Source organism: Mytilus galloprovincialis, chromosome 1 (assembly GCF_965363235.1).
Source record: "Mytilus galloprovincialis chromosome 1, xbMytGall1.hap1.1, whole genome shotgun sequence".
Classification (NCBI taxonomy): Eukaryota; Metazoa; Mollusca; class Bivalvia; order Mytilida; family Mytilidae; genus Mytilus; species Mytilus galloprovincialis.
In genome coordinates, this window is record NC_134838.1 from 116,682,271 (window position 1) to 116,706,968 (window position 24,698).

The following is a 24,698-nucleotide window of genomic DNA, read 5'->3' on the forward strand; positions in this document are numbered from 1 at the left end:
CTGAACCATGAAAATGAGGTCAAGGTCACATGACATCTGCCCACTAGACATGTACACCTTACAATCATTCCATACAACAAATATAGTAGACCTATTGCATATAGTATGAGAAAAACAGACCAAAACACAAAAATTTAACTATAACCACTGAACCATGAAAATGAGGTCAAGGTCAGATGACACCTGCCAGTTGGATATGTACACTTTACAGTCCTTTCATACACCGAATATACTAGCCCTATTGCTTATAGTATCTGAGATATGGACTTGACCACCAAAACTTAACCTTGATCACTGATCCATGAAATGAGGTCGAGGTCAAGTGAAAACTGTCTGACAGACATGAGGACCTTGCAAGGTACGCACATACCAAATATAGTTATCCTATTACTTATAATAAGAGAGAATTCAACATTACAAAAAATTTGAACTTTTTTTTCAAGTGGTCACTGAACCATGAAAATGAGGTCAAGGACATTGGACATGTGACTGACGGAAACTTCGTAACATGAAGCATCTATATACAAAGTATGAATCATCCAGGTCTTCCACCTTCTGAAATATAAAACTTTTAAGAAGTGAGCTAACACCGCCGCCGCCGCCGCCGCCGCCGCCGTAGCCGCCGCCGCCGGATCACTATCCCTATGTCGAGCTTTCTGCAACAAAAGTTGCAGGCTCGACAAAAATCGGCGCAAATGCAAAACGCCGTTTGACAAGTCTTTGCTATTTCTAGTGCTCATAAAAAATGCATGGTTTCAAAATAAACAGACTGAACTTCAAAAGTTTAATATTTATTGGACGGATTAATTTTGTAAAGAAAACAATAAGTAATTTTAAACAGTGATTGAACCAATAAGTTATATCACATTTTTTTCAGAACTGCATCACTAACAATTTTAAATGTTAGATAAATTCCTAAAATTTATTCTTATAAAATCTCCTTAATTATGTTAAACTTTCACATATTTCAATTTCATAAACCTTAAACAATGGCAGTAAAACAAATATTTCATAAACATCACAGATAGTTTTTATAAATATAATTTTCCCTCTATAAATGCAAAAGATTTCATAAAAGTTTTTATCACAGTTTCAATGGTGGTCTGTCCTCACTATCTAAAATACATTCAAATACGTTCTCCATTTTGTCAAACATGTCTCCAACAATATAATAAGCCTGAAAAAAAACACATTTTCATTAATAAAATAACTAGTTATTTTACCAAAAACAAAAACAGAGACTTGTACGGTATATTTCATGGTATATAATAAAAAACTTTTACACGAAAGCAAGATATATCAATGTAATTGAATTAAATATCTTTTTCTGATCTTTTTTGGAGTGTTTTTATAAATAACTGTAGCTTCTGTTCTCTCTACTGTTTTGGTGTCTTTTTATTATGCGTGTTTATTTCTTTTGTACAGAAAGTATCTGAATCACTGTTTTTTATGCAGTTTGTGGTCATTTGCAGGCCAAAAGAAAATTTTAAAGAAATAAGGTCACCAAATTATAAAGTTTTAATCTGTAATGACTTACTAAAATAATTGAAATTTCCAGTTTTCATACTTTTGTGTAATTTAACTATCCAAGACAAGTTATGCAATATATACCCCATTGTATCATTGGAAAAGAAAGGTTGTACGGTAGATATACAATTTCAATACATGTAACTCTTATAATACCTTGGCTTGTAATTTCTCCTTATATTTTCTATATAAGACTGGATCAGAATCTGGTATTGGGCTCTGTGGTGCACTTGTTGGTGTTTGTGTTCTATTTTGACTTTCAGGCTGTGCCGCTCCCGGTGTTGCAGATCCTCTACTAGGGCCTTTCTTGGCAGGTGGTCCAGGAGTTGTCTTCCCTTTGGGATCTGCCTTACCAGCCTGTGAATTTTTTAATAAATTGGTAACAACAAAATCTATTTTGTCAATACAATGACCCTCTTGGTACAGAAAAAAGGAAGCTTTTAAATTATATTTTGCCAGCATCATGGAAAAATAGATATATAAAGAAATTTATATGACTCGAACTGAAACCAATTGTTCTACTATAAAGGAACTGATACAAATTCAAATATTTACTCCTTTTTGTGATGGTACCTTTATTCATGAGATACATTTTTTTTTTTTATCAAATTTGAGGTAACCAGTGCTCAAACTAAAATTGAAATTGAAAAATTAAACAAAATGCATATAAAAAACTGATTTGTTTTGAGCAAATCAAGAAATTCAGTAACATCAAAACAAAGATAAAATTATGTTCAAACTAAGAAATTGTAATTCATGAATTAAAATACTTTTCTAACTATTCCAAAGACTTCTAAATAATGAACTCAGTTCATATCAATCTTTGAGAAATATCTGTATTGTACATACATCTTTTCCTTTAGCTGGTTTGGCATCCTTGGCAGGAGAAACCTTCTTATCTAATGATGGTGTCTTATTACCCTTGGACTTTGAACCTATGGTAAAATAATGTAACACATTGTAAATGTACTAATAAAGAATTCAGCTTGGTTGGTTAAGTTTCACATCAACCAAGGCATGTTAGTCACTAATTTTTATTACAATCAATTTTAATACTAAAAGAAATGCTGTGGTTTTAATTTCAAGCAGAACAACAGCTATTATAAATATAGTATTTAGGAACCAAATTCATTTCCCCAGAGAATGATTGAATTAAAAAAGATTTCTTTGTTTGTCTTTTTAATTATGAAATACATGAAAATATGATATATTAGAAGAGAGGAATACAATATTGACATTCTATACTGTGGATTCATTCTTATTCATTGGATACACATTTTCATGGATTTAAATGGTACATATCGACCACGAAATTAAAGTTCAACAAATGTCAAATTTTCTATAGGCTTGTATGCAGAATTTGGCAAAAACTACAAAATCAAATGTCCATGTACATGTTTTCCTTAATTCACGAAAATTGGTACCCACAAAGGTAAATGAATCCACAGTAAGTATATTCATCTCAAATGACTTTCGTACCACTTGATAAATAAATATAAACAACATGTGCAAAAACAGAAACAAAATAAAGTATCTTCAAGACAATTTGTATGCTATTCTTCACAACAGATTGTGTGCTGTTAACCACAGAAGTGCAGATTGATTTTACAGTTCATTCATTGAATTATTCCAAGTGTTCAGTTATGTGTATAGAATCTTTGTCAGTGTTCTCATGCTACCACAGTGTGAGGAAGAACAATTTGGACAACTGTGAACTTAACATTAGTTTTAAACTAATCTCTGTTGAAGTATGCAAACACGTATATACTTGTCTATGTGTCTCTTCCATAAGTGAAAGACGTATAAAATATTGAATGTTATTTATCTTGCAATCAGTTAAAGTTTAATGTCAAAAACATTTGTTTTGTTTTTTTCCTCTTGCAAAGTCAGTTGATCAATATGGCAAAAATATGGACTAACTTTTAACAAGTTTGGATAACGTTATGAAATCAAATATATTTGTCTATGTGACTCTTCAAACAAATGAAAAATTTAAAACTCAAGAATGTCATTTGGTTAGATTTTCAGTTTAAGCTCAACAATTGCGTTTGCTTATCTCTGCAATATTGGCTTAGCTTTCTCTATTTAAATAACAAGACACAACAGTATGAATTTATAACAAGTTAATAAAATTAGAACAAGAAATTCCAGAGTAAACTAATACAGCATGCTAATACCCTTAGGCGGGGAGTCAGGTATTGGAGGCAATGATTTTTTTAAAGTTCCAATTGTAGTAGCTGCCACAGTCAGACGTCTCTCGCTACCTCTTCTCTCTTTAAATCTTTTTCCTGAATCAAAACGCTTTTATTCTATTTACTTTTTCAAGTATAGGTATTTTTACAATACAGTAAATTAGTTTCCATATTTATATTTTACCCTAGTCCAGCCCTGGCCTCAGTGACTTATTTTTTTTTTTTTTTGTCACTGAGTCCAGCTCGCCCTCCATTACCTTCAATGGTGCAAGCTCCCGGGTAGATTACCCGGGGACGATAGAGACAATGCCAGAGCGCTCAAGTACGAAAAATGTATCACAAATGGTAAAACTTGATAAAATAAACAAGTTACATACCTGGAATGCTAGTACACTATATGGAAACTCATCTTAACAGAAGGAAATCCTTTGCAGTCGGAGCTGTGGACATCTTGTTTACATCAGTAACGCTATATTACGGAACGTGACGTTTCTACGCTATAACGTTAGACGAAACGAATTCAATGTATCGATAAAGATTTTCAACGTTTAAACTCGTAACACGATACCGAATGGCATATCTCCCGATTTCTAAACTTTTTGGCACACTTGTATTTTGAATCTAGTTACATCAGTATCAGTCATTGTATGCATATAAACTTTGGTCACCATTTTTGGTCTTGTAATTTTATAGGAAAACGTAAATTTTTGCGACAAATTCACAACTCTATAGCTTTTTATCCATCAACAGAATTTAAAAGGTTGGTTAATCCGAATCCAGTTCCAAATATCCACCACTCATCATAATATATATATGGCTAAAGCTGTAGCCATGTCTCCCAGTCGAGCTCTAAGTTTATTAATTCTTAAATGTAAAGCACATTGTGGTTTCTAGCACAGTACCTTTAAAACATTATTTGATACTCTGGTCTGGTCAGTAATAAGCTACGGTGCATCCATTTGGGGCACTCGTTCTTTTTCTTGTATCAACGCTGTCCAGAACAGAGCTATCAGTTTTTTTATAGGTGTTGGCAAGTATACGCCAAATGATGAAATTAACGGGGACATGGGCTAGAGACCTAGTGTAAAACAATGGACATGTGTATTTAGGCATTGGGCAAGATGTAGTGCCATGACCAATGACAGAATAAATTATAAAGTTTTCAAATGGTCACATAAAAATGCTGTAAATAATAAGAAAAACTAGTGTAATAGAGTCATGAAAAAAACTTAAATATTGTAACTTTGATTTGTATACTAGTATTGATAGTGTGCTGCATAAAGAAAATTGTTCTACAAATTGAAAATGTTTTATTTAATAAATATATTGCAGAATGGCAAATGAAAATTTTGTAACAGAGTAATGGTAACATGCTTCGTACTTATAAGCGATATAAATCACAATCTTGTACAGAGTTATATTTTAAAACAAAATATATCTATTAAATTTAGAAGTGCTTATGCAAAATTTAGATGTGGCGTTGCGCCAATTAAAATAGAAACAGGACGTTATGAGAAAAAACCAATAAACGAAAGATGTTGTTTCATGTGTAAAAACGAAATTGAAGATGAGAAACAGGTAGTTACTTTATGTCCTTTATATGAAGACCTTCGAAATATATTGTATAATGAAGCAGTAAAACATAACGATCAATTTTATAACTTGTCTATTGACGAAAAGTTTATATTTTTACTCAGTAATGAAGGACCTATTTAACTGGTTCCCTGAAAATTATTCTAATTTCAACCCATAAATGTATATGTAAACAATAAACAGGTCAATATAAACAAAACGATACCAAGATCGACGCTCGTGACACTTTTACTTCCAATATTCTCTAGTGAAAAACAGATACCCGGAATAAATACACGGTGGAATGAAATTACGCTAACATATGCACCCTCCATATAAGTAAAACACTACCCGCAAAAATTCCAGTTTGAAATTGTGCATGTACGACATGTAAGCCGGAATCTGTATTCTGCATGTTATTTTATATCATGTATCATAATGCCAAAACAAGCAACCTGTCATTTCCAAAATAAAACCTGACGATATACGCAGCTTTAGTACAAGCATGCAAGCAGGTATACAATTTAAAAGACTGCCGTCCTAATAGATAAGCCGTATATATGAAACCTATATATATACCCAGTGCAAATTGGACTGCCGAACGGTTAAACAATATGATGGTTCTATTTTATAAGAAATGTGGTGACAATTCATGTATCAGTGAATATGCAGTGTAGTGAAATGGTATACTGGTGTTATCAAATGTACCAATGTTAGCAAGCTATCATGTACGTCAGTTGGTCTTTGGTGGACAATTGTTTTATTGTCAACTATACCACATCTCCTGATTTCATTATGGTTTGATTTTTCTCCAGAAGTTCAATTAGAAGTTTAAGGACTTAAACAAATATGTACTAGGAAACTGAAAAATTTCTATGGTTTTGATGTCGTTAATTGCATAGCCTTTACTATCTTATTGTATATCCCGTATCTACATTTATTCACACAAAGAAACACCAACACTAAAAAAAATCCAGAAACCATATCGGTTCTATATCGGATTTCTTCTGTACAGAACAATGAATTTCAGAGACTGTTTTTACTTGGAATACAGGGAAAGTTATTCAAACAATAACCATGTTTTTTCTCATTCCATGCTGTCAGACAAACAAATTTTTGTATGATCATGAGTTTCAACGTCTGCTTGTGTTTTGCTTTTTCCTTATTCAATCCGTATTCTTTCAGTCCAATAAATTTCGTTTTTCTATTTTTCTAATGGTGTTTTTTGTGATCATATTCAAACGGATGGGATTAACGATTTTGCATTAATAGGGTTACAATTCCCGGATTTTGATACATCAACCTGAGTTTCTATAAATTAAATTCCTACTTCCAAAACTAAATTTCATAGGGATACGGCGTGCATTATAAATGAGAAGTTTTTGCAAGAATATAAATGAGAAGTTATTGCAAGAATAAAAATAAAGTGTTAAAACTCAGTCCGTAATGCATAAGAAGATATGTTATATATATATAGATAAATCTTGCAGATGCTTAGGTATCAATAGAATTTTCAAAAATGATATTTTTGAAGGTCAACAATGAGCAGAATATTCCGGGGAAAATGATAAAGCAATCAATGTCTAATAACCGTTACGTTTTGCAACAAATCTGTCGGCACTCTGCATCTAGGGAAATGAACAGTTAAAAATTTCACATAGTTACCAAAACAAAAATTATTTTTATTTTCTAATGATTTCATAATTAAAGAACTTGCTGCATTAACTCGGATGTATGAACGTTTTCTTCGGGTAAAAAAAACCATTCACACCTGTAAAGGAATGTTTTCATAGTAGGCCATATTTTCTAGAACTAAAAAAATAGAATCTAATATAACTCGAACGATTATTCCGTTTCTTCATAAATTTTCAGTCAATGACGGGACAATATGAAATCTCTTCATCAACTAATCATTACACTAGCTTTTATTTTTTAACAATTTTTCTATCCGAATGCTAACGGAGATGGTCTGGCCCTGATACGATTTTGAAAAATGATTAATCACCATCCAAAATACTTTATTTTGGTCCATAGGTATGTTTATAGCGGGTATGTGTTTCTTTAATTTGAAAGAAAGAAAAATGTATTAAATTGCATTAAATTACAATGTTAAATTGAATACACTAATAAAAGAAAAAACAATTTCAGACTTATCATTCGCTGCTTAAGAAAAAAAAGACTTACCGCGTTAAATTATTAACAAGAACTTTAAAAAAAATGAGAGAAAATGAAAATCGTCAGTATTAAAGTTGTTCTTCATTTTGTCATAAGTAACAATTAATTCACATTCAAAAAGGTTGATATATTATATGTTATCGCAGGGAAATGGACAGAGCCGCCTGTTGGCCGTACGGCAACCCCAAATTAAATATTCGGGATTTTTGATGGAATTTCGGGATAAAAAAATTGTTAAAAAAATAAAAGTGTGATGATAAATTAATGAAGAAATTTATTATAATAATTGTCCGGTCATTTACTGAAAGAAACCATGATATGTGGAAAGTTAAAACTGATTAATTTGGTTTGAACTTTCTGTCACTTGCCGGGAACTGAAGAAAAAAACACAATCATGCAGTAAACTTCATCTGAACAACAGAAGGTACACATATATAAACATGTTTTAAAGTGTCATAATTTACCAACAGCATTCAGTGCCCTAAGGTCCGCGTTTAAATAGTTTTAGGTGCAAAATAGTTGATTTAACGAGTTAAACGTTGAAAATCTATATCGATACATTGAATTCGTTTCGTCTAACGTTATAGCGTAGAAACGTCACGTTCCGTAATATAGCGTTACTGATGTAAACAAGATGTCCACAGCTCCGACTGCAAAGGATTTCCTTCTGTTAAGATGAGTTTCCATATAGTGTACTAGCATTCCAGGTATGTAACTTGTTTATTTTATCAAGTTTTACCATTTGTGATACATTTTTCGTACTTGAGCGCTCTGGCATTGTCTCTATCGTCCCCGGGTAATCTACCCGGGAGCTTGCACCATTGAAGGTAATGGAGGGCGAGCTGGACTCAGTGACAAAAAAAAAAAAAAAAAAAAAAAAATAAGTCACTGAGGCCAGGGCTGGACTATATTTTACCCCATAAAAAAATTCTCCTATTTGCAGTGTTGTCCACTGAACTCATGAAGTGTGGATAATAAGTAACACCAAATTATCTTTATCATCTAAACATACTTATAAATTCAGGTATACACTGTATGAGGAGCAAATTTTTAAAAGGAATTGTGGTAAACAAATTATTCCTATACCCATTCTTAAAAAAACGTGGAGACAAACAGCAAACAAGCAATTACCATGATATATACAGCACATTTTAAGTCTTTAGACCTTATCCATTTAACACAAGTATATAAGCGTTAGTAATATATACCAGTACATGCTTGTCTATGTTATAGAAATACCTTTATTACGATTATCTACCAAACAGTATAAATGAATTGTTTAGAGATTTGTAGAGAGTTCATGCTTATAAATATATATTTTATGTCTTCATGTTTCATATGGTCCTTAGACTCTTGACTTATTTTAAGAGAGAATATATGTATAACCATACTTCTTAAAAAGAATCCTTAAAGATTTTCATTTCAATTTAACATGAAGTAAAAGTTAAATTTAAAACCATTTTGTACTTATCATTTTTAAAATTATGTTTAAACATGATATTATCATAAGCAGATTAATATATCTAAATTATATAGTTTTGTCATTCATATGAGAGAGAAAAAAAGAGAATTATTGTTAGTTTCATTATATTAATTGTCTTTCACTTTTTGTTAACACTGAAACAACATTAGATGCTATAAAAAAAAAGAAATGTTATATAAAGTAATAATCTTCTCAGAGAAACAGAATTTTCATAGAATTTTTAGACGAAATTTGTAGAACAGAACAAAGCATTTAAACCTAAATCTACTTAAAATAACATAAGTCTAAGAGGAGCTATGAACTGAAGATGGTCATGCCATTTAATGGGAGACAACTCACTATCACTGTCCAAATGGACGGAAGATGTTTCACGAGAATATCCTTCTGTAACTATGATATGCACAATAAAAATGAAAGAAATTTAAGGGTGTTATTAACATTTTAAAAGTTGAAAATCTACATTAATATAGTTTTACAAAGATTATTTGTTTAGGACAACAGATGTCTCTATCAAATTAAACACTGAAGGAAAATAATTGTTAAAGAGTAACATTTTTTCAACCTTTGTTAAAATTGACAATAAGATATTTAGATTTGTAAAACAGAATTGATGTAAACATATACAATATGATTAAAAGCTAGACTAAGAAATTCCTTTATCTAAATATAAAATATTCCAAGATGGCAGTAACTCTTTATATAATGATCCATCAAGCTATTTCCACATGCAGATTTTGATAATGTTCAATACACAATTCTGGAAAATGATTATGATATTCTAAAGGACACTTGAGTTAAAATTGCAAATTGCATGTTACTTACTGTCCTCTACTTGATCCAAAGATTCTCTCTCTGGCAGTCCCATCACTTGTCTTATAGCTATCGACTCACTCACTATATTATCTACTGTCTCCAATAATAACTCATACCTAAATTTTAAAAAGTTAAAATTAAAATTATTATATAAACATGGATGTAAAAAATAACTGATACTCTGACAAAAATATAGATAAGAAAAAAATTCTAATGTACATTGTTATACTTAATGTCAAAGTGTCATATTTTGATTGGTTAATACATGGAAGATAATTTACTCTACTCCCTGGCAAATACTCTGTTAGTTTTCACTTTTATCTAAGGCTCTTACAATGCTTTGTATAAATCTTTTTTGATAGGATTGCTTGGACTATAGGACATTTTAGACACATGTGTAGTCATCTCTTACTCAGCTTTATATAAATCTTTTTTGATAGGATTGCTTGGACTATAGGAAATTTTGGACACATGTGTATTCATCTCTTACCCAGCTTTATATAAATCTTTTTTGATAGGATTGCTTGGACTATATGACATTTTGGACACGTGTGTATTCATCTCTTACCCAGCTTTATATAAATCTGTTTTGATAGGATTGCTTTGACTATAAGAAATTTTGGACACATGTGTATTCATCTCTTACCCAGCTTTATATACATTTTTTTGATAGGATTGCTTGGACTATAAGACATTTTAGACACATGTGTATTATCCTCTTACCCAGCTTTATATAAATCTGTTTTGATAGGATTGCTTGGACTATATGACATTTTGGACACATGTGTATTCACCTCTTACCAAGCTTTATATAAATCTTTTTTGATAGGATTGCTTTGACTGTAGACATTTTGGACACATGTGTATTCATCCCTTACCCAGCTTTATATAAATCTTTTTTGATAGGATTGCTTTGACTATAAGAAATTTTGGACACATGTGTATTCATCTCTTACCCAGCTTTATATACATTTTTTTGATAGGATTGCTTGGACTATAAGACATTTTAGACACATGTGTATTATCCTCTTACCCAGCTTTATATAAATCTGTTTTGATAGGATTGCTTGGACTATAGGACATTTTAGACACATGTGTTTTCATCTCTTACTCAACTTTATATAATTTTTTTTGATAGGATTGCTTTGACTGTAGACATTTTGGACACATGTGTATTCATCCCTTACCCAGCTTTATATAAATCTTTTTTGATAGGATTGCTTGCACTATAGGACATTTTGGACACATGTGTATTCACCTCTTACCAAGCTTTATATATATCTTTTTTGATAGGATTGCTTTGACAATAGTCATTTTAGACACATGTGTATTCATCCCTTACCCAGCTTTATATAAATCTTTTTTGATAGGATTGTTTGGACTATAGGACATTTTAGACACATGTGTTTTCATCTCTTACTCAACTTTATATAATTTTTTTTGATAGGATTGCTTTGACTATAGGACATTTTGGACACATGTGTATTAACCTCTTACCCAGCTTTATATAAATCTTTTTGATAGGATTGCTTGGACTATATGACATGTTGGACACATGTGTATTCACCTCTTACCCAGCTTTATATAAATCTTTTTTGATAGGATTGCTTTGACTATATGATATTTCAGACACATCCGTATTCATCCCTTACCAAGCTTTATATAATTTTTTTTTAATAGGATTGTTTGGACTATAGGACATTTTAGACACATGTGTATTCATCCCTTACCCAGCTTTATATAATTTTTTTTTTTGATATGATTGCTTTGACTATAGGAAATTTTGGACACATGTGTATTCATCTCTTACCCAGCTTTATATAAATCTTTTTTGATAGGATTGCTTTGACTATAGGACATTTTGGACACATGTATAATATATTAACCTCTTACCCAGCTTTATATAAATCTGTTTTGATAGGATTGCTTGGACTATAGGACATTTTGGACACATGTGTATTCACCTCTTACCAAGCTTTATATAAATCTTTTTTGATAGGATTGTTTGGACTATAGGATATTTTAGACACATGTGTCTTCATCCCTTACCCAGCTTTATATAAATCTTTTTTGATATGATTGCTTTGACTATAAGAAATTTTGGACACATGTGTATTCATCTCTTACTCAGCTTTAAATAAATCTTTTTTGATAGGATTTCTTTGACTATAGGATATTTTGGACATATGTGTATTCATCTCTTACGCAGCTTTATATAAATCTTTTTTGATAGGATTACTTGGACTATAGGAAATTTTGGACACATGTGTATTCATCTCTTACCCAGCTTTATATAAATCTTTTTTGATAGGATTGCTTTGACTATAGGACATTTTGGACACATGTGTATTCATCTGGTGGAGGAAGTCTTCCTTTCTCTCATCATCATCATCCATTGCCATCAACTCCTGTAATATAACAAGAATAAGTTATAAACACATATATACAGAATTACATCTGTAGCAAGCACAAAAAATATAAAAACTCTTTGATAGCAATGGAAACATGAACAATAGTTAATCAAAGTGCTTATCAAGTCTGTACTATATGGTTTTGATTGCATTTCCAAAAGAAAAAATACAAAAATCCAAAAGTATTATATGAGTGGCTTTCCTGCATCCCAAAAAACAAACCCTATTTACAAGTAACTATCAAAGTAACATACATCTTTGAGATCTTCAACAGACAAATCCCATTCAATAGTAAATTTCCCATTAACTTACATCTTTGAGATCTTCCACAGACAAATCCCATATCCTGTCCTCTTTCTCTTCAGGGTTTATTTCAGCATACAACTGTTTCAGTGCCTGGACTGCATCATGTGTGTAGAAAAGCTATTGAGGATATAAAGCACAAATTAAAAATCGCACCAATTCATTGCATAAAAAATAAGATAAAATAAAATAAGATCTGAGCAAATTAAAAGTACAAAAACAATAAAGTAGTATTTTTTGGTTAACCAAGATTTGTAATTTTCTGGTTCCTACAACAGTAAAAAAAGTAACCTAAAAACTGAGTTAATATAACATTATATATCATAGCATTCCTACAAACATGGAATCTAAAACTAAATGAAATGTCACCAATGACTCACAGAAAATAGAAGTTTGAAATATATTTTAGTAAGAGATATTATGAAAGTGGCATTAAACACCAATGATCAATAAATCAATCAATTTTAATCATCATAAGGATGTTACAGGTTCAATATTCAGTACTGATTTTTTGAATTGTTTTCCTAAAACAAGACACAATTTGTGTAATAATGTTATACCTTAGGATTGTTCCTAGAGAATATTTCCTCTTCAGTTATATAAGCATCTACAGGTGACGGAGGTCTATCTTGTATCTTAATACCATTGATGATATTATGGAGAATATTTCTCACAATCTGCTCAGCCTGTTTCTGTTGTAAATCTCTCTGTAAGATGATAAAGTTATTAGAACAACAATTTTAGATTGCATAATGCCGCGCATTCAAGTCAAACCTGTTAGCATCATTAAGTTATTTAAATTCTAATTTGTAAAAAAAAAATTAAAGTTGATTTGTAATTCACAACAAGACATAGAAATAAGCAATTAGTAGTGGCAGATCTAAATAAATATAAACATATAACACTTCACAAAAAACATGATATTTTAAGTACTGGTGAAAAAAATTCCATTGGCTATTCTTTATAATATGATAGTACATTGTATTGCACAAAAAATTGGCATTTGTCAATTTTAAGAAATGATTGACCTGTAGTGGTTAAATTGGCTACAAATGTCATTGGTATCTTATGGAAAGTTTTCTCAATGGCACTCATACCATGCATCCTTATTTTCAAATTAGACCCCCAGATCTAAGCTGGTATCCATAATTTCTGGCTTTAGGTATCAGTATATTGGTCAAATAGAACAGGTCTTTGCCTTGAATCCAGCTGACAACAGTTTTTTTTTGCAAATATTACATTTCAAAATAAAAAGAACTTTTCAATAACAAACATTGCTTTTAACTATTTTTTTTATTTTTTTTCCAAATACCTCAAGTTGTTCTCTTTCCTTTTGGAATTTATCTTCCTGTAAGGCAATACCCCTTAATGTTACTATTAATGATGCCCCTCCACATAACACTGGGCGGGTCTCAAATTTCCACTGTTCGGTGAATACACCGGCATTGGGGGATTTGAAAACAAATGGAAACTTCATTGTTTCTCCTGGTAGAATCACACCTGTAAGACAAAACACATTGTGAAAGGAACAACAGCTTTTACAGTTTCTGGGTAAATCATATGTACTTTTCATAGGCAAAGCTTTCAAAACATATAATTTTAACTTATATCTGAAGGATATGGGAAATATCATAATACTTAAATCTGGTACAAACTACATACTTGTACCTGCATTATTTAATTGGAATCCTTCTTATATCTTCTGGATATGATGGAAAACACAATGTGCTTCAATCTGCTAGAACTAATGGGAAACACCATGTACTTATATTAGAAGGATTTTATGGGAAACACTTATGTACTTATAAGTTAAGTGTATAGAGTTACATAAAACATATATTTATATCAAATTAGAAACTGTTTTTCCTTAAAAAGATTAGACAAGTAAAATTAAACAATTGAAACATAAATTTCAAAACTTGATTTCTGTACAATAACTTTATTATTGTTATTTTTATCATAAAATTGATAATACAAATGTACAAGAGTCCTGGCTAAGTGTGAGATTGCCTTAAAATAGAACCCATCTTAAAAAAACAATAATAGTACATACCACTACTGTTATTAAAATAGAATCTCTGAACCTGCTGGTGTACCAAATCAAAGGGGTTATCTTTAGGTAGTTTCTGGAAAAAAAGAAAATGCTTGGTATAAAATACTACAAATTGGTCAATTAAAATTCCACCACTAAATTCATTAAATCATGCTTTACTGTTCAAAAGTATAGCGACCTGAAACAATAAGGTCAAGTTCCATATATATGACAAATGGATTTTTTTTTTCATTTAGAAATTTTTTCAGCTTTAAACGCTTTTTAAATATTATCTGTCAACCCAACAAGTGATTCATGGCAATCATCATCACAAATAAAGTGATAATTACAAATATTTGTTTATTGATGAATAAAATTTTTCTTCCTTTTTTTCAAACAATGTAAACACTGTTTATGTTCGTTTTGATTTGAAAATGATAAATTGTATATCAATTGTTAATGAGAAATAACATGTGCAGAAAATAAAATCAATAATAAATGTTTAAGGCAAAAATGTCTGGGGATTTCAATTCCAATTTGAACAAAAAGCCTCTTTCAACAAACTAATAACAAAATAAACATCAAATTTTCAAACAAAAAAGGAACAAAATCTGAAATATAATATCAATAACAAATGTACCATATCAAAATAATCTTCTTTTGAAGCTTTCTAAAAGAGAAAATTACAAATAAGTCTTTTAAAAATCTGAAAATATAATTATGTAAAACATAATAAGAAGACATGGCTGTGTGTCTCTGTGATGCATTGCTCATTAATGGTACTGAATAAGAGATTTTTTTTTTTTTTTTACATATAATGAAATATTAATTGAAAAGAAAAATAATTTTAAAAGATAAATGTCTTCTATAGTTCATAGAGCCTCATTTGCAAAAACTAAATTTGTGTGCTATTCTTCACAAAGAAAACAGCGAAAAATGGCTTTGGTTTTCGTTTTGTAATTCAATTCTTGTCTAATGACCAATTTGAAATGGACTTTTCCTAAAGACTTTTGATTTTTAACTTGAGGTTTGAATCTTCATTGTCTCTACTCAAATGAAAATTAACTTCTAAACTCTGTACTAATTTCAAGTTAATGCTTCAAATATAATAAATTTTAAAAAAATTGTGCAAAAACAAGGAATTGTGAAACTAACATATATGGTCAGATTTGGTGCTTTATTTGTGTTGTTAAGTATATATAAAGATTGTTTTAAAATAAAAATATTCTGCCATCTATTCATTAGTGTACTATCTAAACCTACCTTCCAGTCATAGTAAACAGCAGTGGTTCCATCATTTACAATGTACAGATAAGATGTCACCCTGTCACCAGAATACGTCTCAAATGTCACCCTTCCTTCAATACCAACTTGTCCCTGGTAACTGTAACCATCACCAATCCATCTAGCTGGCTGCCCAGCAAAGTTCAGTGAAGGTCCAAACACATTCTGGTTAGTCTGATCTCCTGGTTCCTTCTCTCCATCTCTGTAAAACAAAACCAGTTTTCTTTGATGTCAAAAACAAATTGTAGAATTCAACATTTGTGGAATTTGCATGCCAATTGAAAAATTATACATTAGAATCATAAGTTTTATATACTTTTACTAGTACATGTGTAATGTAAATTATGTACATTTTTACTTTTAAGACGGATCTTCAGTCAAACAGTACTTACATATCCTGATCATCCAAATCATCTAAAGACATTCTATCCTCTTGAACAAAATCTACTTCAGATTCAGGTCTCTTTATCTGAGGCTGGTTTGTTCTTATGATCTCTAGGGCATCAAATTCCTAAAATTAGAAGAAAAAAAATATTATATCTAGAGCGTTACAATACATGAATAGATGGACTGATAAATCATTTATGATACAATGATATTTATGTTAGATTTGTTGACGTTTCAATAATTGCTTAAAACATCCCAACATTATGAAATTACATCTCACTGTGCACAATCAGTCTTTTATAGATGAGATACATTTATGGCATACAAAATTATAAGCCTGGTATCTTTGATGAGTTTCTTTTTTTCAGAATATATTTCCTCCAATGCAAATAAGGTAACCATTTATTGTATTCCTCTGCTAATGTGGTATATTTAGCATACTAAGCATAAGAAATTCTAATTTCCTTCATTTTTAAGCTAGTAAAAACAAAGTACTGTGCTACTCCAAGTCTGTGCTAACATTTATCCTAATTTTGTCAAGAAGTGTCTATAAATTACTTACTGGTTTATGAGGATCCAGTTCCTTGATATATTTGCCCAGTTCTTTCTTCCTTTTATCCAAGTAAGGAGCTTTGTGCCATGGATAATGTACTGGTGCAGTATGGGTAGGAGCCCAGTGCCAACCTTTCTCATCCCGTATACTCTTAGGTATACCTACATGTGTAACTGGCTGGGGATATCCTTTCTCATTCTGGGTCAGAGTCATACTGTAAAAATACAAAAGTTTTTCCTCAGCTGTCAAATAGTTTTCAGCACAACAAAAAGATGTTCTTTCCAAAAATCTCATAACATAAAGAAAAGAAAACCATCACATTTTTGAAATACCAGGAGCATCAACAAATTTAAAAGAATGAAAAGAAAGCTACAAATATTGATACCTAACAACGACATAAACCACAAAAAAGTAGAATTACATAGAATCCATCTACAAACTCTTTCACCTACCTTAATCCTGAACACAAACTTAAATCAGTTGGATTACGCCTGAAATGTCCATTTGAAAGATCAAACTCCAGAAAAATAATTATTTCATGACCTTATAATAATAAATAACAAAACTATCAATTTACCAAAATCAATATTTAAAATGAAATCATGGAGTTATGATAACGTCTTGTTTCTTCTTCACAAGTTCTGATCTTCATAACAAGGCTATGTTATTTACAAGTTTTAACTATTCAACTTTTTAAAATTCCATTGAATGATAATTAAATAAGACTAGGATCATACATCAACACTTACTGAATTCCTGTATCATCATCTCCAAATCTTTCCTGTTGTTTCCAGAATTCACTACCAACACGATCTATAAATAGACAAGAAAAGTTATCAAACATTTTATATTTCACTAGTTCTACATAAAGATAACCTGAAAGTCAACAAATTTCTTGCTTTTAAGGTTCTGAATTAGAACCACGATTAGAAAAAATAATGTGCTGTACTGAACATTAATTGTTTTGAAATATATCTGATCAATTTAACTTTGGAAAAACTTTCTATTATTTGTAGAATCGTAATTCAATTTTAAGAATTCAAATTTTTAAAATGTCCTTATTTCTTTATAAATAGACTTACATCCTTTTCCGTAGTCAGTAAGAGGAATAGTTCTATCAAGGATATATCTCTCCTCTTGGATCTTACGATAATTATCTGCAGCATTCATTGCTAAATCTTCAGGATTCTTTTGCAATAATTCTGAAAGTCATAGTAATATCATAATTGTCAAAAGATTGCATTAAAACAGACAAGTCTATATACTATTAATCATCTATTAAAAACTCTTTCTTGCTATTACCATAGTTTAAGACAAAGTCATGCTTTTCTTTATCTAAAATAACTTTTTCATAAACATACGCATATTTCAACAATTTTGCATTGCAATTAAAATTAGAAAATTATACTGTCTTAAACAGGGAAATATTTTAGTACAGTATTCTCGGAAATTCAACTGTACCAAGTAGAGAAATATAATATGATGTCCTACTTAAAGCATTGAAGGACCAGACTAACATATAATTTTCTATCTTACAAATAACAATCACTTCATCAATTCATCTAATATTTCTTACTAGATATATATCCTTGCTGCTTCTTTCTTTCAATCATTTTCATCTGCCAGTTATGTAGAGCTTTGTTCTCATTAGCATGAGATGGAGGTTGGTGAACACGTTTTTTCTTCTCATACTTAAGTGTTGGAACACTTGTTTCTCTTTCTAGCTCCCCTCCTGGTACTGTTACGTCCTAAAGTTGTTAATCAGAATTATATATCATTGAAAAAAACAGATCTGTGATAGTTTATCTTTAAGTATGTGTAACAAATTTTAATAAGATTTGTGTAAATCTCTGAGAGATTTTTCTGTTGCAAGCTTGAGGCTTGTTTTTTTTTTTTTTTTAAACACCTAAATCAAAGTTATCTAATGTCTGAACTTCTAGTTACAAAGTATAAACAGGAATAAGTGATCTGGATTTAGCAATGCCAAGTACTGTCCTGTCAGTTTAAATGAAACTTGCTTTTGTTTAATTCTAAAATATACCCCCCCTCTTTTCAACTGAATTAACTCACCACTACAGACGATTAAACATACCAGTAAGTCTCCTTTCTCTAAAGCTATCTTCTTGAATTCTGAGAAAGTACCAAGTAAACTGTGTGGTAACACTGACCCATCTTGGGAGTATCTTGGTCCAGCAAAACCTTGAAAAATTCAAGTTCAACAATACAGAGTGAGTACTGGTAACTCTAGAATAAATTAATTTTTATCATTAGTCAATCATTTCGTACCATTTACCATGTTTTAGTGCAAAAGAAAGCCTTATAAATCAGGAACTACTGTTCAATTATGATTCTTATTAAATAAATTTGTTCTTAATATATAAAACTGTTTTTAGAACTTTGAAGATAAAAACATGAATTTAAGGATGATACCTACCAGAATAGTCTGGAACCTTAATAGGTGCATCAGGTGGAGCAGGTCGAGCAACAGTAACACTGAAAAAAAACCCAAGAAAATAAGGACACTTTATCTATTTAATAAACACATACTTTTTCATATATTTTAAAGCAGTAATAATGTATTTCAATTCTGAATATTCAATTCAAAGCACAGAATTATAAAAAGTAATGTTTCCTTGCACTTTTTATGGGTGGGGTGCTTTTTAATGCCTCATGATCTAAGCTTTCAAACATAAAACCTTTCTTAATTTGGAATTGATAATAATTTGTTAAAAAGGCTTCAATATTGAATATTAAATAATCAAATATTCAGCAAATTGTTTTAAAAATTTCATTTTATTTTTTACAATTAGTGAATAATTACACACATATTGTTATACATGTATCCTTTAATTGAATTGCTGGAAAAAACTGGTTTCTTCGATACAGTTTTAATCAAATAAAACAAGTCTCACATTTTAGGCTTTGGTTTGTTCAATTCTGACTCTGGTTTCATTTTCTTTACAATGACCTTGGCAGTTTTTGGTGACCTCTCCTTTTCTTTTGGTGGTGATGTATCTACAATCTAAATTCAAACAAATTTGATTAAAACATCAAAATTTACACAAAAAATGAAAAAGTTTAAAAGTTATGCTAAATTTTATCAAATATTATATAAAAGATATTAAAGAACAACTAGAGTTGGTTTATAGTAGAGTTGTCACTGTGGGGCAGAAAGACATAAAAGTAATTCTTCTGAGAAAAAAAACATTAATTTCACTCTCAAGGCAAGGTCAAATGAACACACACAAGGACAAAAAAGACCTTTGGACAATACCAGAAGATCCCAATGTCTTTCAAAGTGTAAGTAGAAAGGAGCATCTTGTGTTAGAGATACATGATGTGTATTTTATTCAGATTGTGTTCAAGAAGTTATTGTTAGTGACTGAATGCATGATTATTAAAGTTCTCCTAAATCACAATCCAAGAGGAATATCTGGTACAATATATCAATAGTATTGTGCAATTTTTTTTTGGTTTTTAAATGTCTTCTTTTTAAATAAATGGTTAATTATTTTTTTTAAAGATATACAATGTACTTTTGTTTATCATAATTCTATTAATTATTATGATGAATAACTTTTGTATCAGGGGCAAACTGATACTTTTCGATTGGTACTTTGTGTTTTTTGTATTTTTGCTAGTTTTTTTTGTACTTCCTGCTTATCTGAAGAGTCAAGTCTTGTTCTTATGGCGTGATGTTAACCACTTTTAATGGGAGGATCCAGAACTCACAGACATGTTTGATCACTTCTATAGGTAAGATTGAGTGCTTACAAATATATTTTACCCTGCCTAATTCTTGATGAGCTGTCCCAAGACAGGTGCTTGTAATCCAGTAGTTGATGTTGGTAACTGTCTGCCATATCTTTTTTTTTAGGGGGGGGGGATTTCAGCATAAATCAGGTAGTTTTTCTGTTTTGAGTTGTTTAAAGTGTTGGCAGGACCTTATATAGCTGACTGTACAGTATGGGTTTTGCTCATTGTTGAAGGCTGTACATACAGTGTCCTAAAATTGTTAACATTCTGGTCTTATGTCTCATAATTCTCATTGGCAACCATACCACACCTATTTATTGGTTTTATTTTGAAACCAGAAATAGGGTTAATCTTTATCATAATCAATTTATCATAGAAAACAAAATTTCTAACATTTTTCCCATGTATGTGGAATGTACTATGAAGTTATACTAATAATCTTACATTTTTCAGGTCTTCCTCCTTGATTTGAAGTTTCTCGATCTCTTCATTCCAGAGAACATTTCTGGTAGGGGACTGATTTTCGTCAGTAGCATCCTGTGAAGGGGTAGCTGATTTCTCTGGTGTTCCGCCTTGGTTCTTACCTCTCTTTAACTTATCTGCAAATAAAAAGCAAATTACTTAATGTCTGCTGATCAAATCATGAAAAGCATATATGTGATGAAAAATTTAAATAACTTGGAATGTGTTCATCATGATTACTGTACCCTGGCAATTCGATTAAGACATATAGAAAATGTAGTGAAGTTTGTCTTCTCCAAATTTAATATTGTCTATGATGAATGACTATCACCTTTTTATTCATTTAGCCAAATACTCTGATATCAGAAAAGTGTTCATATCAACAGAGTGCTCATATCATTTTTGAGCCCATACATTTTACCAAATATATATATATTTCAAAAGTAGGAATAAAATGCTTGAACCCAGGTGCAATGAATGTATGCAATAAAAGGAAAGCAATAAAAGATTTCGATAAGCACTTTTACTCTTATATAATTACAACATCAAAGACTAAATATAATTATGATAAGTTTCTATTACTTTTTCACTTTGAAATGCATCTTGTGTAGTTTTACTTGTGAAAAGAAAACAATGATAGAATGAGTGTAATAATGACGTACATAGCAAATGAAAAATTTGTTTTCAGTCAATGCTTTGGTGTTATAAAATAATAAAGGATGCATTCAATATTCTTTAACTAAAAAAAAATTAAAATATATAAGTGAAATTTAAGAATTCTTTAAGTGTTTGTGGGAAAATAAATTTCTTTTATGTCAAATAAAATCAAGATGTGCATTCAAAATGGACCTTTTCATCGTAGTTCATGTTACGTGAAACAACAAGTGTCATCAAATCTCAATACAACAAATAGTCAGCAGGTAAAAAGTTCGTAAATTTCAATAAACTGTCATCGTGAAGAGTTTAAAAGGACAAATTTTAGTTCCATAAAATTTTCTACTCGGTTGACATTAAGAGGTCCTTTACAAAATACATAATAATCATGAAATTTCATGACAATATTGAAGAGCTTAAAACTTAGTTGGTATGTCTGACAGGATATCATAAGAGCAATCAAAATAATAAAATATAAAATTACCTAACAACCTTTAACCATGCTTTTCAATGTACTTTTCTCCATAATTATTAAACTGCCATATAAATAACTTACGCATTCTATTCAAATATAAAAAACCATTGACAATAACTACAATGCACTAATTTACTAAAGTATCCTTCAAAACATCAAAAACTACTTTGAGATGAAAAACCCATGTGAGAAATCTTAGGACATTATAACAATTATAGTATAATTGGAGTTTTGGATATTTGTCAAAATGTCTGAGTGTGGTAACTAACACACTGTAGAATTAAAAACAATCAAAATAGATTAAATATCAAAATTATCTCACAAATCAACAATTAAATGCTTATTCAATGGAACATAAATATATACTGGTTATCAGCTCACAGTAAATTGTGCTGTTTATCTAACCCTATACCCGAAACATCATTTATTAGGCAGAGTCTTTGTCTAGCAACTGAACCCCCCTATGAAGTATTATATAATTCTTAGGAATCAAGACCCCCAAAAAAGCACAACAGTTTAATTACTAAATCTATCAAGATAAAAATACAGTCACATGTATACATATATATGTATATACATTTTTGCAGAGAACAATTATAACAAATTTGAACAGAACTAAAAACCAAGTGATCTGTAATTTTAAACTGAACTTCTGCAACACTGTTCAAATTAATGTAAGTATATTTTTCACTTTTTTCTATATTTCGTATTTCCTTCTTTTTTGTTGACTGAATCCATAAATTGAAATAAATTCAAGAATATTTTAAAGGGATAGTTTTAAGTTATATATCCAGTATGTTAATTTGTCAGCAAGTTAAATTACAGAACTAGTATTTCTTAATAATTTGAACTACCAGTTCAATTAAAAGAGTGATAGCTTATAAAGTATTTTGAGCTTCCTTTCATTATCGAAAACATTCCTTAATACAGTCAGTGTAATTTGTTTTTCATTTTATATTTTTGCTATCTGTTATACTGTTATAAATCTACCGAGTCAAGATTTATAAGGGGAAGGAAGGGTTGAGAACAAAACAACTTATTTAATACCATGTCCCCCAACCCCTCACAAACACATTTTCATGTGCCTGCCTCAAGTCAAGAGCATTGTCAGTAGTTTTCCTATGTCATACTTTCTTTTTTGTTGTTGTCTGGAGAATTTGTCAAAGAATGTTGAGGTCAAACTTATTCACAACTTTCATAAGACTTCCAATGATTAAGAAATTTTACATATTGTATAGATTCGTAACTCATGTTGAAGGCTTTAGTTGCCCTCTAATTGTATTTTCTTTATATTATTGGGTTGCTGTTTTGTTGATGTATACTCAATATCTTATATTTACAAGTATTCGTATTATAGTGTCTTTGAAGAATTGTTATGGACTAAAATCACTGATATAATGAAGTTAAACTTGATACTCTCAGATCATCAACAAAAAAAAAATTGCCAAATTTCACCAACCACTGAGTAATCACTATATAGACAGGACAGGGCCATATCTAAATTAAATAGAAAATTTGCTTTACACATTTTTTTTCTTTTCTTCATAAGCTCAGTATTGTGAGACATCCAAAACAGACAGAGTAAAGAGGAGGGGTAGGAGGGGTCCTGATCCCGAAATCCCGAGCTTAAAAACGCATGATCCCGAAATCCCTGCTTAAAAACACGAAATCCTGAGGTCCCAAAATTGGAAAAAAAATATTCCCGGATCCCGAAAGGGTCAATCCCGAAATCCCGAGCTTAAAAACACCCCATCCCAGAGTCCCGATAAAGGTCCTATCCCACCTCAGTAAATACAATAACATACAATATTTGTCTCTGACATTTAAGACATTCAGAAATATTGAAACTATAGTAGGAAATTTTTCAAATTCTGATATAACTGCATTACTATATCATATCATGAAGAAGGAGAGAACCCATAAAAAAAGGGTAAAAAAGTATTGCAAAACCATTAGCTAATTTTCATAACTAAAATGTCTGATACAATAATCACTCCAAAGCATAAACACAACAAGTACAAATGTATAACAAATGAAATATCAATAAAGTCTTCATTATTTTCAAACCTTTAATTTATAAATATATAAAATATTAATGTCTCAATATAAAATAACACCAACTGATGCTGATATTTCCATTATTTTGAGGAGAAAGAAACTGAATCATTGATGAACATTTATTGATAATACTTGTCTAGCTTCATAAAACGTTCATCAAATGTTTGTAGCGCTAAATGCAACAGCAAATAATTAAAACATGAGTCATTACTATTACATTTTATTAATGAACATACCGTTTTGACAATTATCTCAATGGTAATGAAAGATTATGCTTTGTGGTCATAATAATTTCCCCACAATGTAGTATTCAGACTAAGAAACCAACCAATCTAAATACTGGATCTGGTGTTTCAAGCACAATTTTTTTTCACACCGAGTAAAGTTAAATGACAGAGAGCACAGGACTTTTTTTTAGCTATGTCCTCTATTCAGTAAATTTTCATAAATAAAACATGTATTTTCCAAGTTAAAAAAGGGGCATAACTTTAGAACAGTAAATGACTCATTTACCAAATGTGTACTTCTGTTTGTGAGTTGTGCTTGTAATCATTGTGTATG

General features: G+C 30.5%; 1 protein-coding gene across 6 annotated transcripts in view; it reads right to left on the reverse strand.

Annotated features, from left to right (window-relative positions):
* Positions 1-775: 775 nt before the first annotated feature.
* Positions 776-24,698, reverse strand: part of LOC143053538 (MYCBP-associated protein-like) — a 61,741-nt gene continuing 37,818 nt past the window's right edge. For 5 of the 6 annotated variants that reach the window (XM_076226352.1, XM_076226368.1, XM_076226344.1 and 2 more), the window contains 20 exons: positions 20,933-21,087; positions 19,645-19,754; positions 19,167-19,225; positions 18,825-18,931; positions 18,309-18,480; positions 17,815-17,934; positions 17,482-17,545; positions 16,742-16,946; positions 16,185-16,303; positions 15,772-15,994; positions 14,530-14,602; positions 13,789-13,976; positions 13,037-13,183; positions 12,486-12,596; positions 12,046-12,170; positions 9,772-9,878; positions 3,705-3,815; positions 2,377-2,462; positions 1,684-1,884; positions 776-1,177 (listed from right to left, as the gene is read on the reverse strand). In XM_076226352.1, coding sequence (XP_076082467.1) covers positions 1,085-1,177; positions 1,684-1,884; positions 2,377-2,462; positions 3,705-3,815; positions 9,772-9,878; positions 12,046-12,170; positions 12,486-12,596; positions 13,037-13,183; positions 13,789-13,976; positions 14,530-14,602; positions 15,772-15,994; positions 16,185-16,303; positions 16,742-16,946; positions 17,482-17,545; positions 17,815-17,934; positions 18,309-18,480; positions 18,825-18,931; positions 19,167-19,225; positions 19,645-19,754; positions 20,933-21,087 — 2,576 coding nt within the window. In that variant the 3' untranslated portion in view covers positions 776-1,084. Of the gene's footprint in view, positions 1,178-1,683; positions 1,885-2,376; positions 2,463-3,704; positions 3,816-9,771; positions 9,879-12,045; positions 12,171-12,485; positions 12,597-13,036; positions 13,184-13,788; positions 13,977-14,529; positions 14,603-15,771; positions 15,995-16,184; positions 16,304-16,741; positions 16,947-17,481; positions 17,546-17,814; positions 17,935-18,308; positions 18,481-18,824; positions 18,932-19,166; positions 19,226-19,644; positions 19,755-20,932; positions 21,088-22,160; positions 22,181-24,698 lie in introns of those variants that run through there. The other variant, XM_076226370.1, reaches the window with a different exon arrangement.